Source organism: Petromyzon marinus, chromosome 73 (assembly GCF_048934315.1).
Source record: "Petromyzon marinus isolate PM22_M1 ecotype Great Lakes invasive population chromosome 73, UKy_Petmar_22M1.pri1.0, whole genome shotgun sequence".
Taxonomy (NCBI): domain Eukaryota; kingdom Metazoa; phylum Chordata; class Hyperoartia; order Petromyzontiformes; family Petromyzontidae; genus Petromyzon; species Petromyzon marinus.
Genome location: NC_133739.1, coordinates 1633355 through 1651157, shown reverse-complemented (window position 1 = coordinate 1651157; position 17803 = coordinate 1633355). Strand labels below are relative to the sequence as shown.

Below are 17803 nucleotides of genomic sequence, written 5' to 3'. Positions count from 1 at the left end.
GTGGGTGAGTGAGTAGGTGAGTGAGGAGGTGAGTGAGGAGGTGAGTAGGTGAGTGAGTGGGTGAGTGAGTGAGTAGGTGAGTGAGTGAGTAGGTGAGTGAGTAGGTGAGTGAGGAGGTGAGTGAGTAGGTGAGTAGGTGAGTGAGTGGGTGAGTGAGTGAGTAGGTGAGTGAGTGAGTAGGTGAGTGAGTAGGTGAGTAAGTGAGTGAGTGAGTGAGTAGGTGAGTGAGTAGGTGAGTGAGTAGGTGAGTGAGTGAGTGAGTAGGTGAGTGAGTAGGTGAGTGAGTAGGTGAGTAGGTGAGTGAGTAGGTGAGTGAGTAGGTGAGTGAGTGAGTGAGTAGATGAGTGAGTGAGTAGGTGAGTAGGTGAGTGAGTGAGTAGGTGAGTGAGTGGGTGAGTGAGTGAGTAGGTGAGTGTGTAGGTGAGTGAGTGAGTGAGTAGGTGAGTGAGTGAGTAGGTGAGTGAGTGAGTGAGTAGGTGAGTGATTGAGTAGGTGGGTGAGTAGGTGAGTGAGTAGGTGAGTGAGTAGGTGTGTAGGTGAGTGAGTGAGTGGGTGAGTGAGTAGGTGAGTGAGTGAGTAGGTGAGTGAGTGGGTGGGTGAGTGAGTGAGTAGGTGAGTGAGTAGGTGAGTGATTGAGTAGGTGGGTGAGTGAGTAGGTGAGTGAGTAGGTGAGTGAGTGAGTAGGTGAGTGAGTGAGTGAGGAGGTGAGTGAGTAGGTGAGTGAGTAGGTGAGTAGGTGAGTGAGTAGGTGAGTGAGTAGGTGAGTGAGTGAGTAGGTGAGTGAGTACGTGAGTGAGTGAGTAGGTGAGTGAGTAGGTGAGTGAGTGAGTAAGTGAGTGAGTAGGTGAGTGATTGAGTAGGTGGGTGAGTGAGTAGGTGAGTGAGTAGGTGAGTGAGTAGGTGTGTAGGTGAGTGAGTGAGTGGGTGAGTGAGTAGGTGAGTGAGTGAGTAGGTGAGTGAGTGGGTGGGTGAGTGAGTGAGTAGGTGAGTGAGTGAGTGAGTAGGTGAGTGATTGAGTAGGTGGGTGAGTGAGTAGGTGAGTGAGTAGGTGAGTGAGTGAGTAGGTGAGTGAGTGAGTGAGGAGGTGAGTGAGTAGGTGAGTGAGTAGGTGAGTAGGTGAGTGAGTAGGTGAGTGAGTAGGTGAGTGAGTGAGTAGGTGAGTGAGTACGTGAGTGAGTGAGTAGGTGAGTGAGTAGGTGAGTGAGTGAGTAAGTGAGTGAGTAGGTGAGTGAGTGAGTAGGTGAGTGAGTAGGTGAGTGAGTAGGTGAGTGAGTAGGTGAGTGAGTAGGTGAGTAGGTGAGTGAGTGAGTAGGTGAGTAGGTGAGTGAGTGAGTAGGTGAGTGAGTAGGTGAGTGAGTGAGTAGGTGAGTGAGTGAGTGGGTGAGTGAGTGAGTAGGTGAGTGAGTGAGTAGGTGAGTGAGTGGGTGAGTGAGTGAGTAGGTGAGTGAGTGAGTGAGTGGGTGAGTGAGTAGGTGAGTGAGTGAGTGAGTAGGTGAGTAGGTGAGTGAGTAGGTGAGTGAGTAGATGAGTGAGTAGGTGAGTAGGTGAGTGAGTAGGTGAGTAGGTGCGTGAGTAGGTGAGTAGGTGAGTGAGTAGATGAGTGAGTAGGTGAGTGAGTAGGTGAGTGAGTAGGTGAGTAGGTGAGTGAGTAGGTGAGTGAGTAGGTGAGTAGGTGAGTGAGTAGGTGGGTGAGTAGGTGAGTGAGTGAGTGAGTAGGTAAGTGCTTGAGTAGGTGAGTGAGTAGTTGAGTAAGTAGGTGAGTGAGTGAGTAGGTGAGAAGGTGAGTGAGTAGGTGAGTGAGTAGGTGAGTAGGTGAGTGAGTAGGTGAGTGAGTAGGTGAGTAGGTGAGTGAGTAGGTGGGTGAGTAGGTGAGTGAGTAGGTGAGTGAGTAGATGAGTGAGTAGGTGAGTGAGTAGGTGAGTGAGTGAGTGAGTAGGTGAGTAGGTGAGTGAGTAGGTGAGTGCTCACCTCATCAGGAGAAGGGGAAACAGCTTCGTCGCGATGAAGGTCAATCGTGAGTAGCCCAGATTCACGCACACACAAACACGCACACCTACACACACACACACACAGTCACACACACACAGTGACACACACACACACAGTTACACACACAGTGACACACACACAGTTACACACACACAGTCAAATACACACAGTTACACACACACCCACACAGTTACACACACAAACACGCACACCTACACACACACACACAGTCACACACACACAGTGACACACACACACAGTTACACACACACACAGTGACACACACACACACAGTCACACACACACAGTTACACACACATACAGTCAAATACACGCAGTTACTCACACACCCACAGTTACACACACAAACACGCACACCTACACACACAAACACGCACACCTACACACACACACAGTGACACACACACACAGTGACACACACACACAGTCACACACACACACAGTCACACACACACACACAGTTACACACAGTCAAATACACACAGTTACACACACACAGTCACACACACACATTTACACACACAGTTACACACACACACAGTTACACACACACAGTTATACACAGACACAGTGACACACAGACAGTCACACATACACACAGTTACACACAGTCCCACACAGTCACACAGTCACACACAGTTACACACACACACAGTCACACACTGTAACAGACTGTAGGGGCAAGTGCTGTCAGTAGTAGCTACCTACACAGACAAAGATCCCCCAGGTAGCCTCTAACAGGCTGTAGGGGCAAGTGCTGTTAGTAGTAGCTACCTACACAGACAAAGATCCCCCGTGTAGCCTCTAGCAGGCTGTAGGGGCAAGTGCTGTTAGTAGTAGCTACCTACACAGACAAAGATCCCCCAGGTAGCCTCTAGCAGACTGTAGGGGCAAGTGCTGTTAGTAGTAGCTATCTACACAGACAAAGATCCCCCGTGTAGCCTCTAACAGACTGTAGGGGTAAGTGCTGTTAGTAGTAGCTACCCACAAAGACCCCCCGTGTAGCCTCTAGCAGGCTGTAGGGGCAAGTGCTGTTAGTAGTAGCTACCCACAAAGACAAAGATCCCCCGTGTAGTATCTAGCAGGCTGTAGGGGCAAGTGCTGTTAGTAGTAGCTACCTACACAGACAAAGATCCCCGTGTAGCCTCTAACAGGCTGTAGGGGCAAGTGCTGTTAGTGGTAGCTACCTACACAGACAAAGCTCCCCCGTGTAGCCTCTAACAGGCTGTAGGGGCAAGTGCTGTTAGTAGTAGCTACCTACACAGACAAAGATCCCCCGTGTAGCCTCTAGCAGACTGTAGCGGCAAGTGCTGTTAGTAGTAGCTACCTACACAGACAAAGATCCCCCAGGTAGCCTCTAGCAGGCTGTAGGGGCAAGTGCTGTTAGTAGTAGCTACCTACACAGACAAAGATCCCCCGTGTAGCCTCTAGCAGGCTGTAGGGGCAAGTGCTGTTAGTAGTAGCTACCTACACAGACAAAGATCCCCCAGGTAGCCTCTAGCAGACTGTAGGGGCAAGTGCTGTTAGTAGTAGCTATCTACACAGACAAAGATCCCCCGTGTAGCCTCTAACAGACTGTAGGGGCAAGTGCTGTTAGTAGTAGCTACCCACAAAGACAAAGATCCCCCGTGTAGCCTCTAGCAGGCTGTAGGGGCAAGTGCTGTTAGTAGTAGCTACCCACAAAGACAAAGATCCCCCGTGTAGCCTCTAGCAGGCTGTAGGGGCAAGTGCTGTTAGTAGTAGCTACCTACACAGACAAAGATCCCCGTGTAGTCTCTAGCAGGCTGTAGGGGCAAGTGCTGTTAGTAGTAGCTACCTACACAGACAAAGATCCCCCGTGTAGCCTCTAACAGGCTGTAGGGGCAAGTGCTGTTAGTAGTAGCTACCTACACAGACAAAGATCCCCCGTGTAGCCTCTAACAGGCTGTAGGGGCAAGTGCTGTTAATGGTAGCTACCTACACAGACAAAGATCCCCCGTGTAGCCTCTAACAGGCTGTAGGGGCAAGTGCTGTTAGTGGTAGCTACCTACACAGACAAAGATCCCCCGTGTAGTCTCTAGCAGGCTGTAGGGGCAAGTGCTGTTAGTAGTAGCTACCTACACAGACAAAGATCCCCCGTGTAGCCTCTAGCAGACTGTAGGGGCAAGTGCTGTTAGTAGTAGCTACCTACACAGACAAAGATCCCCGTGTAGTCTCTAGCAGGCTGTAGGGGCAAGTGCTGTTAGTAGTAGCTACCTACACAGACAAAGATCCCCGTGTAGCCTCTAACAGGCTGTAGGGGCAAGTGCTGTTAGTGGTAGCTACCTACACAGACAAAGCTCCCCCGTGTAGCCTCTAACAGGCTGTAGGGGCAAGTGCTGTTAGTAGTAGCTACCTACACAGACAAAGATCCCCCGTGTAGCCTCTAGCAGACTGTAGGGGCAAGTGCTGTTAGTAGTAGCTACCTACACAGACAAAGATCCCCCGTGTAGCCTCTAGCAGACTGTAGGGGCAAGTGCTGTTAGTAGTAGCTACCTACACAGACAAAGATCCCCGTGTAGCCTCTAACAGGCTGTAGGGGCAAGTGCTGTTAGTGGTAGCTACCTACACAGACAAAGCTCCCCCGTGTAGCCTCTAACAGGCTGTAGGGGCAAGTGCTGTTAGTAGTAGCTACCTACACAGACAAAGATCCCCCGTGTAGCCTCTAGCAGGCTGTAGGGGCAAGTGCTGTTAGTAGTAGCTACCTACACAGACAAAGATCCCCCGTGTAGCCTCTAGCAGACTGTAGGGGCAAGTGCTGTTAGCGAGCAGCTGTGAAGGCTACCGGCACTGTGGTACACGAGGGGGTGGGTGGCCAGCCCCACGCCCGGCCGCCTTTGTCTCCCCAGTGCTAGCGATGTTCACTACACACCGCACCAGGTAACTCATTTGAGGCTGAGTAGACCTAGGGGAGGCCCAGGACCGGTTCAGATAATCGTCACTGGTGTTGGCCGTGAGCGGGAATCGAACCCGGGTCGCCAGGTTCATAGCGCAGCATAGCGCTAACCGCTACACTATCATCGTGGTTGTGGTGGTAGTGGTGGTTGTTGTGGTTGTGGTGGTTGTTGTGGTTGTTGTGATTGTGGTGATGGTTGTGGTGAGGGTTGTGGTCGTGGTGGTTGTGGTGGTTGTGGTGGTGGTTGTGGTGATGGTTGTGGTGAGGGTTGTGGTCGTGGTGGTTGTGGTGGTTGTTGTGGTTGTGGTGGTTGTTGTGATTGTGGTGATGGTTGTGGTGAGGGTTGTGGTCGTGGTGGTTGTGGTGGTGGTTGTTGTGGTTGTGGTGGTTGTTGTGATTGTGGTGATTGTTGTGGTCGTGGTGGTTGTGGTGGTTGTGGTGGTGGTTGTTGTGGTTGTGGTGGTTGTTGTGATTGTGGTGATTGTTGTGGTCGTGGTGGTTGTGGTGGTGGTAGTGGTTGTTGTGGTGATGGTTGTGGTGATGGTTGTAGTCGTGGTGGTTGTTGTGGTGGTTGTGGTAGTGGTGGTTGTTGTGGTGGTGGTAGTAGTGGTGGTTGTTGTGGTGGTGGTGGTAGTGGTGGTTGTTGTGGTGGTAGTGGTGGTTGTTGTGGTGGTAGTGGTGGTGATAGTGGTGGTTGTGGTGGTTGTGGTGGTGGTTGTGGTGATGGTTGTGGTTGTGGTGATGGTTGTGGTGGTGGTGGTTGTGGTGGTGGTAGTGGTGGTGGTTGTGGTTGTGGTGGTAGTGGTGGTTGTGGTAGTGGTTGTGGTTGTGGTAGTGGTTGTGGTAGTGGTTGTGGTGGTGGTAGTGGTTGTGGTTGTGGTGGTGGTTGTGGTGGTAGTGGTTGTGGTGGTGGATGTGGTGGTTGTGGTGGTTGTGGTGGTGGTGGTAGTGGTCGTGGTAGTTGTGGTGGTAGTGGTGGTGGTTGTGGTGGTGGTTGTGGTGGTGGTTGTAGTGGTTGTGGTGGTGGTTGTGGTGATGGTTGTGGTGAGGGTTGTGGTCGTGGTGGTTGTGGTGGTTGTTGTGGTTGTGGTGGTTGTTGTGATTGTGGTGATGGTTGTGGTGAGGGTTGTGGTCGTGGTGGTTGTGGTGGTTGTGGTGGTGGTGGTTGTTGTGGTGGTTGTTGTGATTGTGGTGATTGTTGTGGTCGTGGTGGTTGTGGTGGTGGTAGTGGTTGTTGTGGTGATGGTTGTGGTGATGGTTGTAGTCGTGGTGGTTGTTGTGGTGGTTGTGGTAGTGGTGGTTGTTGTGGTGGTGGTAGTGGTGGTTGTTGTGGTGGTGGTGGTAGTGGTGGTTGTTGTGGTGGTAGTGGTGGTTGTTGTGGTGGTAGTGGTGGTGATAGTGGTGGTTGTGGTGGTTGTGGTGATGGTTGTGGTGATGGTTGTGGTGGTGGTGGTGGTGGTAGTGGTGGTGGTTGTGGTTGTGGTGGTAGTGGTGGTTGTGGTAGTGGTTGTGGTTGTGGTAGTGGTTGTGGTAGTGGTAGTGGTTGTGGTGGTGGTAGTGGTTGTGGTGGTGGTTGTGGTGGTAGTGGTTGTGGTGGTGGATGTGGTGGTTGTGGTGTTTGTGGTGGTGGTGGTAGTGGTCGTGGTAGTTGTGGTGGTTGTGGTGGTGGTTGTGGTGGTGGTTGTAGTGGTTGTGGTTGTTGCTGCTCCTCACGTTTCTCCGTCCCCGCTGAGTGAGCCGCAGGCTCCAGGCCCTGGCCCCAGGGCCTGGGCTGAGCCCCTGAAGCCTGCCTCGCCTAGAACCCTTTGGACGCACGCCAGGACTTCCTCACAAGCGCCTAGAACAACAACAACAACATCAACAACAACAACAACATCAACAACAACATCACCAACAACATCAACAACAACATCAACATCATCAACAACAACATCAACAACATCAACATCATCAACAACATCAACAACAACATCAACATCATCAACAACAACATCAACAACATCAACAACATCAACATCATCAACAACATCAACAACAACATCAATAACATCAACAACAACATCAACAACATCATCAACATCATCACCAACAACATCAACAACATCAACAACAACATCATCATCAACATCAACAACAACATCAACAACATCACCAACATCAACAACATCACCAACAACATCAACAACAACATCAACATCATCACCAACAACATCAATAACATCAACAACATTAACAACATCACCAACAACATCAATAACAACATCAACAACATCAACATCAGCAACAACATCAACAACATCAACAAGAACATCAACAACATCATCAACATCAACAACATCAACAACATTATCAACAACATCATCATCAACAACAACATGATTAACATCATCATCAACACCATCATCAACATTATCAACATCAACAACATCATCATCACGACCATTATCATCAACATCATCATCATCAAAAGCACCATCGACATCTCTGCCATAAAGACCCACAGAGACCCACAGAGACCCACACAGACCCACAGAGACCCACAGAGACCCACAGAGACCCACAGAGACCCACACAGACCCACAGAGACCCACAGAGACCCACAGAGACCCACACAGACCCACAGAGACCCACACAGACCCACAGAGACCCACAGAGACCCACACAGACCCACAGAGACCCACACAGACCCACAGAGACCCACAGAGACCCACACAGACCCACAGAGACCCACAGAGACCCACACAGACCCACAGAGACCCACAGAGACCCACACAGACACACAGAGACCCACACAGACCCACAGAGACCCATTGAGACCCATAGAGACCCACACAGACCCACAGAGACCCATAGAAACCCACAGACCCACAGAGACCCATACTCATAGAGACCCACATAGACCCACAGAGACCTATACTCATAGAGACCCATACTCACAGAGACCCACAGAGACCCATACTCATAGAGACCCACAGAGACCCATAGAGACTCATACTCATAGAGACCCACATAGACCCATACTCACAGAGACCCACACAGACCCACAGAGACCCACAGAGACCCATACTCATAGAGACCCACACAGACCCACAGAGACCCACACAGACCCACAGAGACCCACACAGACCCACAGAGACCCACAGAGACTCATACTCGTAGAGACCCACAGAGACCCACAGAGACCCATACTCATAGAGACCCACAGAGACCCACAGAGACCCATACTCATAGAGACCCACAGAGACACACTCTACACAATGCTATACACTACACTATACACTACACTCTACACTACACACGACACTCTACACAATACTATACACTACACCACACACTACACTACACACTACACTACACACCACACTACACCACACACTACACTACACACTACACTACACTACACACCACACTAAACCACACACTACACTACACTACACCACACACTACACTATACACTACACTACACACTACACTATACACTACACACTACACTACACCACACACTACACTAGTGCTGTCCTAGTGTCGTGAGTTCAACGGACTCGCAGACGTACCCTTTGGAGGCAACTCTTTTATTAACACCGAGACACAGACACACAGACACACACAGCCACACACAGACACACACACGGGGGGTTACTGCTGCCCCTTAACACATCAACAAATCCTGGTGGTGACCACCAGGCTCACTGTGCTAACCGCACCGTGGCCGGCGACGAAGGAACCGGACCACAGCTTGGGCACGGGTCCACGTGTCGGAGACTCTCGTAGGACTTAGACCCTCCGTGGGCGTGGCCCCACCCCCACCCCCCTTGGCCACGCCCACCTTCCAGAACCCTCCAGGAGGATCTGAACTCTGACACGTGACCACCGCTAGCCCCCTACTTGCACGTAGAGTTTAGAGCGAAGATCTCTTCAGGATGAACAACGGCGGCCGTTCCCCTCTGGGTGACCCCGGCTGAGATCCTCCGTGGGCGTGGCCCCGCCCCCCCCCCGCTTGGCCACGCCCACCTTCCAGAACCCTCCAACAGGATCTGAAGTCCGACACGTGACCACCCCTAGCCCCCTACTTGCACGACGTAGAGTTTAGAGCAAAGATCTCTTCAGGATGAACAACGGCGGCCGTTCCCCCCGGGGGGGACCCCGGCTTAGATCCTCTGTGGGCGTGGCCCCGCCCCCTCCCCTTGGCCACGCCCACCTTCCAGAACCCTCCAGGAGGATCTCGACCCCGACGCGTGGACCGGCCACGGCGTGCCCTCTGGGGTCAACCGGAGCGCCACGGCCCTCGGCAACCGCATTGCCGCGGCCCGGGGCCGGCCAGCGCCGGCGGACGGCGCTCACCGGGCCCCCTGCAGGGCCGCTACGGCACCCACGCCGTAGCGGTGGCCGCGAGGCCACGCCGGTGACGTCCGCGGTGCCACTGAACGAGTCGCGACGTGGACAAGTTCTGCTGGCGTGGCGAAGATCACTCAGTGGCTGTGCCGGGAGTCACGACGGGAGCCGTCGGCAGACACACACAGACAGACACACTGACACACAGACACACTGACACACAGACACACACACAGACACACACACAGACACACACAGACACACACACAGACACACACACACAGACACACACACACAGACACACAGACACACACACACTCAACACAGACACACACACACAGACACACACAGACACACACACACCAGACACACACACAGATACACACACCACACACACACACAGACACACACACCACACACACACACACCACACACACACACACCACACACAGACACACACACAGACACACACACACAGAGACACACACAGACACACACAGACACACACTGACACACGCACACAGACACACACACAGACACACACACAGACACACACACACAGACACACACACAGACACACACACAGACACACACACTGACACACACAGACACACACACACAGACACACACACACACACAGACACACACACACTCAACACACCACACACACACACAGACACACACACAGACACACACACACAGACACACACACCAGACACACACAGACACACACACAGACACACACACACACAGACACACACACCAGACACACACACAGACACACACACAGACACACACACACCAGACACACACAGACAGACACACACAGACACACACACACAGACACACACACACAGACACACACTGACACACACTGACACACGCACACAGACACACACACAGACACACACACAGACACACACACACCAGACACACACACAGATACACACACCACACACACACACAGACACACACACAGACACACACACCACACACACACACACCACACACAGACGCACACACAGACACACACACCAGACACACACACACAGAGACACACACAGACACACACAGACACACACACAGACACACACACACAGACACACACACACAGACACACACACAGACACACACACCAGACACACACACTGACACACACAGACCCACACACACAGACACACACACAGACACACACACAGACACACACACAGACACACACACACTCAACACACCACACACACACACAGACACACACACAGACACACACACCAGACACACACAGACACAGACACACACACCAGACACACACAGACACACACACAGACACACAGACACACACACAGACACACACACCAGTCACACACACAGACACACACACAGACACACACACACCAGACACACACAGACAGACACACACAGACACACACACACACAGATACACACACCACACACACACACAGACACACACACAGACACACACAACAACAACAACAACCGCCATTCGCCACTAAGTGGCGGTGACGTCACCACGACGCTTGTGCCAGGCTATGTGCACCCTGAGGCCACGTGAAGTGTCGAACGCCCGCTGGCAGGAGGTCACGGGGCAGACCCAGGTGCCACGGGTCGACTGACTGAGATGACTGGCTGATGCACCACCTGTGCCCCCTACTGTGCCAACCTGCTGTGCTTTAGCCACCCGGCGCTCCGCTCGCTGTTGTGAGCGTCGCTCCTCCGCCCTCCGTTGTTGTTGGAGGGCGACTGCCTCCAACTGCCCAGTAGCATCCTTCACGAGCCTCCTCCACAGAGGCCGATCTTGACACCGCTGGTACCAGTCATCGGCAAGTCCACTCAGCTCCACGTCCTCCTGTACCACATCACTCCATCTCTTCTCTAGCCCGTGCCGCGCCCGCTTAGCCCCCTCAATCCGGCCAAACAAAAGCTGTTTCGGCATGCGGTGGCTGGGCATGCGGGCTACATGACCCAGCCATCGCAGCCTTGCCTGCCGGAGGAGCTCACCGATGGGACCCTGCCCAGATCTTTCAAGGATTTGTGAGCTCACACAATCCAGTCTGGTTAAACCCAGGATGGATCGTAGGCAGGCCAGCCTAAATGTTTCTAACCGGCGAAGATGTTCCATTAGGGGGGTCCACGTTTCGCAAGCGTAGAGAAGGGAGGGAATGACCGTGGCCGAGAAGACCTGAAGCTTAGTGCGGAGCGACAGACCAGGTAGCTTCCACACAGCGTTACGCAACCGATGAAAAGATATTGCCGCTCGACTGATTCGGAGTGAGACCTCTGCTGTTAAACTGGAGCCAGTCATAAGCACACTGCCCAGGTATGGGAAACTCTCCACTCTCTCCACAACTGCCCCATCACCGATTGGGAGTTGTGGGGGTGGAGTGTCCGATGGTACAAAATACCCAGGCAGGTGCTTAGTTTTGGTGGGGCTGATGGTAAGGCCCCACCTCTTAGTGGCACGCTCCAGTCTCAGCAGCAGCGTCTCCAACTCCTCCTCTGACTGAGCAGCTATTACCAAGTCATCAGCATACATAACGTGGTTGAGCAATAGGGAGCCATCCCTTGACCGCACCCGGGCATCGATTAGCCTCCCATTATATCTGTACCATATGGAGATTCCCCCGGTACAGCTATTGAAGGCTTCACGAACTACGTGGTCAAAATAGATGTTAAATAATGTGGGAGCCAGAGGACATCCCTGTCGCACCCCAAGGTGTACAGGGAATGGCTCTGACTCCCGGCCACGTAGTTTTACCCGGGCCCGCTCACCATCATGAAGGTCCTTAATGATCGTGAGCAGAGGGTCAGGTACTCCAAAAGCACGAAGAACGACCCAGAGCCCAGGCCTACTGATGGTATCATAGGCTTTGACCAGGTCAATAAAGCAGAGATGTAGGTCTTGTTGGAATTCCCTACACCTCTGCTGTAGCAGACGGACAGAAAATATGGCATCTGTGCAGGACCGCCCTTTCCTGAAACCGCATTGGGGCTCCGCAAGCCTCTCCTCAGCGTGCCTAGCAAGGCGATGCTGAATAATCCTTGCCAGGACCTTTCCCGGCACACTGAGGAGTGAGATGCCCCTGTAGTTGTTACATCCTGCGGAACCCGTCCAGTGGTCCAGACTGTTGTTATGATGTCATATAGGGCAGTCTGTGCACAAACGCCACCCTCCCTCAGCATTTCGCTTGGGAGATCATCTCTGCCCGCTGCCTTTCCTGGTCTCAGACTCCGGATCGCCTTCAATACTTCATCAGCAGCTGGCACCTCAGCCAGCCACTCACAGGGGGTGACTTCATCCAATATTTGAGGCACGGCAGCCTCAGCAGGGTCATCCTCACTTTGTGCCACAATGTTTTCCTGGCTGAGGGATTTTCCCTCCCCCAGGACCTCACAGAAATGCTCAGCAAATCTGCGAACCTGTTCCTGGGGGTCGGAAATTGGATCACCGTTTTTTCCCCTAATGATGGTAATAGGTGTGGCGCTGCAGGTTACTTTTTTGATGGAGTTAAATAGAGATTTGTGATCACGGGCCACTGAGGCAGACTCCATCTCCTCAGCAACCCGCGACCACCACCCATCCTTGCAGCGCCTCACGGCTCTCCGAACCTCCGAGCGAAGGCTGCGGTAAGCCTCCTCATTCTCTGACGTGGGATTCTGTAGCCGATGACAGTGGGCCTGTCGCTTTTTCTCAACCATCCTGAACAACTCCTCTGTCATCCAGGGTGTCTGGGGAGGTCTGGACCGCGTACCCAAAGCAGCCATTGCAGCTGCATGAGTCACAGTCCTAAACCTCGCCCATTTACCCTCGACATCAGGAGGAGTCGGGGACGATGCCAATCCCAGCCGCAAGCGATGATGAAATTCTCGCTTGCAACTTTCATCAGATAACTGAGACCAGGCCACTTTATGTTGGAATGGGGTCCTGGGTGTACACCCACCACCGGAGTGGAAGAATGGCAGGCGCATCTTACAGATGACTAGTCGATGGTCAGAGGGCAGATCAGCTCCACGGTAGGTCCTGGTGTCAAGGACATGGGCTCGCATTCGCTGGTCCGTCACTATGTAGTCCAGCAGATGTTCTTGCTTGGACCCGGCATGCATCCATGATGTTGTGTGGATGCGCCGATGCCGGAACAGCGTGTTGGTAATTACAAGCCCATGGGCTGCACAAAAATCTAGCAGCCTCCTACCGTTGTTATTGAGCTGATCTGGCCCATGCCCTCCAATCACTCCAGACCAGGTGCCAGTATCATGACCAACTCGGGCATTGAAGTCACCCAACATGATGACTCTATCCCGAGGGGCCACTTTAGCCAGCACCTGTGACAGGAGGTCATAGAAGGCATCTGACTCATCGGCTTTGCCTGCATCCCTCCACGGATGTTCATCTTCGGTGGGGGCATAAGTAACCACGACCACCATTCCTCGCCTCCGGTTGATGGGAAGGCGAGCCCAAAGTAGCCTGGGGCTTACAGCTTCCCACACCTCACCGCCACGCTCCCACGCCCCCTTCATTCTTTTGTTCAAAAGAAGACCCACACCCTGTTGTTTGGCAGTCTGCTGCCCCGAGTAGAGGACTGTCCACCCCTCATGGTGGCAGGAGCCAGAGCCGGTCCACCGGACCTCCTGAATGCCGCATAGATCCAGGCGGTACCGGTCCAGCTCCCGACAGAGGAGTGGCAGCCTCTCCTCTGCAGTGAGCGTTCGAACATTCCACGTGGCCAACCGTAGTGGCTTTTCGTTGTTTCTGGAGTAGCCCCGAGGGTAGGTATTCAATCTCCTGGCTCCGCCAATTGGGGTTTGGCCAGGAGACGTCATAGACGCCTGGCCCCCCGGGGCCTCCGGCACAAGCTTAGTTGTTACATATTTCAGTTTAATTCGTAGTTTCGTGGTAATTAATTGAAGGTGGAGGGGTTACCAGCCCCTCGCACCCGTCCAGAGCCCCCGTTTAGCCCCTGTGGTGGACACATATGCCATGAGGGGAGGAGCCAATCAAAATTGGATCTCCCCCCACAGCGCTGTCCACGACAGAGTTGCCCGTCCGGCACCGCGAGGAGGTAGGGGGTTGTTTTGCCGGACCGACACACACACCACACACACACAGACACACACACCACACACAGACACACACACAGACACACACACCAGACACACACACACAGAGACACACACAGACACACACAGACACACACTGACACACGCACACAGACACACACACAGACACACACACAGACACACACACACAGACACACACACAGACACACACACCAGACACACACACACAGACACACACACAGACACACACACCAGACACACACACTGACACACACAGACACACACACACAGACACACACACAGACACACACACAGACACACACACACTCAACACCACACACACACACAGACACACACACCAGACACACACACACACCAGACACACACACAGACACACACACCAGACACACACACACACACACAGACACACACACACAGAAACACAGACACACACACCAGACACACACACACCAGACACACACACACACACACAGACACACGCACACAGACACACACACACAGACACATACACCACACACACACACACTCAACACACCACGCATCATCTCCGCACTGCGGCAACCACTGCAGTGCCCCACGCGGCCACAATCCACAGACGGCCACAGACGCCGAGCAAAGCGGCCCCCTGCAATATCGCTGCTCCTCAGCAATAAGATTCACACCTACACAGACAGACAGGTAGTGGGTGGGTGAGTGGGTGGGTGGTGGGTGGGTGAGTGAGTGGGTGGGTGGGTGAGTGGGTGGGTGAGTGGGTGCGTGAGTGGGTGAGTGGGTGGGTGGGTGAGTGGGTGGGTGGGTGAGTGGGTGGGTGAGTGGGTGGGTGAGTGGGTGGGTGGGTGAGTGGGCGAGTGGGTGGGTGAGTGAGTGGGTGAGTGGGTGGGTGAGTGGGTGAGTGGGTGGGTGGGTGGGTGAGTGGGTGGGTGGGTGAGTGTGTGGGTGAGTGGGTGGGTGGGTGAGTGGGTGGGTGAGTGGGTGAGTGAGTGGGTGGGTGGGTGAGTGGGTGGGTGAGTGGGTGGGTGAGTGGGTGAGTGAGTGGGTGGGTGGGTGAGTGGGTGGGTGAGTGGGTGGGTGGGTGAGTGGGTGGGTGAGTGGGTGGGTGAGTGGGTGGGTGAGTGGGTGGGTGAGTGGGTGAGTGGGTGGGTGGGTGTGTGGGTGGGTGAGTGGGTGGGTGGGTGAGTGGGTGAGTGAGTGAGTGGGTGGGTGGGTGAGTGGGTGAATGGGTGAGTGAGTGGGTGAGTGGGTGGGTGAGTGGGTGAGTGGGTGGGTGGGTGAGTGGGCGAGTGGGTGGGTGAGTGAGTGGGTGAGTGGGTGGGTGAGTGGGTGAGTGAGTGGGTGGGTGGGTGAGTGGGTGAGTGGGTGAGTGGGTGAGTGGGTGGGTGAGTGGGTGGGTGAGTGGATGGGTGAGTGGGTGGGTGAGTGGGTGGGTGAGTGGGTGAGTGAGTGGGAGAGTGGGTGGGTGAGTGGGTGGGTGAGTGGGTGGGTGAGTGAGTGGGTGGGTGAGTGAGTGAGTGGGTGAGTGAGTGGGTGAGTGAGTGAGTGGGTGAGTGAGTGGGAGAGTGAGTGAGTGGGTGGGTGAGTGGGTGGGTGAGTGGGAGAGTGGGTGGGTGAGTGGGTGGGTGAGTGGGTGGGTGAGTGAGTGGGTGGGTGAGTGGGTGAGTGAGTGAGTGGGTGAGTGAGTGGGTGAGTGAGTGAGTGGGTGAGTGAGTGGGAGAGTGAGTGAGTGGGTGGGTGAGTGGGTGGGTGAGTGGGAGAGTGGGTGGGTGAGTGGGTGGGTGAGTGGGTGGGTGAGTGAGTGGGTGGGTGAGTGGGTGCGTGAGTGGGTGAGTGGGTGGGTGGGTGAGTGGGTGGGTGGGTGAGTGGGTGGGTGAGTGGGTGGGTGAGTGGGTGGGTGAGTGAGTGGGTGAGTAAGTGGGTGGGTGAGTGAGTGGGTGAGTGAGTGAGTGGGTGGGTGAGTGGGTGGGTGGGTGAGTGAGTGAGTAGGTGAGTGAGTCAGTGAGTAGGTGAGTGAGTGGGTGGGTGAGTGAGTGAGTGGGTGAGTGAATGAGTGGGTGAGTGAGTGGGTGAGTGGGTGAGTGAGTGGGTGAGTGAGTGAGTGGGTGAGTGAGTGGGTGGGTGAGTGAGTGGGTGAGTGAGTAGGTGAGTGAGTGGGTGAGTGAGTGGGTGAGTGAGTGGGTGAGTGAGTGAGTGAGTGGGTGAGTGGGTGAGGCAGTCGCCCTCCAACAACAACGGAGGGCAGAGGAGCGACGCTCACAACAACGAGCGGAGCGCCGGGCGGCTAAAATGGAGCAAGTTGGCACAGCAGGGGGCACAGGTGGTGCACCTAGCCTGGCACACTAGGGGGCACAGGTGGTGCATCAGCCAGTCATCTCAGTCAGGCGACCCATGGCACCTGCTGGGTCTGTCCCGTGACCTCCTCATGCACCTAGCCTGGCACCTGCAGGGTCTGTCCTGTGACCTCCTCATGCACCTAGCCTGGCACCTGCAGGGTCTGTCCCGTGACCTCCTCATGCACCTAGCCTGGCACCTGCAGGGTCTGTCCCGTGACCTCCTCATGCACCTAGCCTGGCACAGGCGTCGTGGTGACGTCGCCACCGCTTAGTGGCGCATGGCGGTTGTGGTGTCAGTGGCGATGGTGATGATGGTGATGGTGGTGATAGTGATGATGATGGTCATGGTGGTGGTGATGTTGATGATGGTGATGGTGGTGTTGATGATGGTGATGATGGTGATGATGTTGGTGATGATGATGGTCATGGTGGTGGTGGTGATGATGGTGGTGAAGATGGTGATGATGGTGGTGATGATGGTGATGATGTTGGTGATGGTGATGATGGTCATGGTGTTGGTGGTGTTGATGATGTTGGTGATGGTGATGATGGTGGTGATGATGTTGGTGATGGTGATGATGTTGGTGATGGTGATGATGGTAATGATAGTGATGATGGTGGTGATGGTGATGATGGTAATGATGGTGATGATGGTGGTGATGGTGATGATGGTGGTGATGGTGATGATGGTGATGATGGTGGTGATGGTGATGGTGGTAGTGATGGTGGTAATGGTCGTGATGGTGGTGATGGTGGTGATGGTGATGATGGTGGTGATGGTGATGATGGTGATGATGGTAGTGATGGTGATGATGGTAGTGATGGTGATGATGGTAGTGATGGTGATGATGGTAGTGATGGTGATGATGGTAGTGATGGTGATGATGGTAGTGATGGTGATGATGGTAGTGATAACACACGTGGTAGTGATGGTGATGGTAGTGATGGTGATGATGGTAGTGATGGTGATGGTAGTGATGGTGATGATGGTAGTGATGGTGATGATGGTGATGATGATAGTGATGGTGATTATGGTAGTGATGACACACGTGGTAGTGATGGTGGTGATGGTAGTGATGGTGATGATGGTAGTGATGGTGATGTGGTAGTGATGGTGATGGTAGTG

General features: G+C 53.8%; 1 protein-coding gene across 1 annotated transcript in view; it reads right to left on the bottom strand.

Annotated features, from left to right (window-relative positions):
* Positions 1-17803, bottom strand: part of SMS (spermine synthase) — a 73279-nt gene that overhangs the window by 51830 nt on the left and 3646 nt on the right. Inside the window, exons 2-3 of the mRNA XM_076055822.1 lie at positions 6638-6761; positions 1969-2053 (exon numbers count right to left, since the gene is read on the bottom strand). Coding sequence (XP_075911937.1) covers positions 1969-2053; positions 6638-6761 — 209 coding nt within the window. The remainder of the gene's footprint in view (positions 1-1968; positions 2054-6637; positions 6762-17803) is intronic.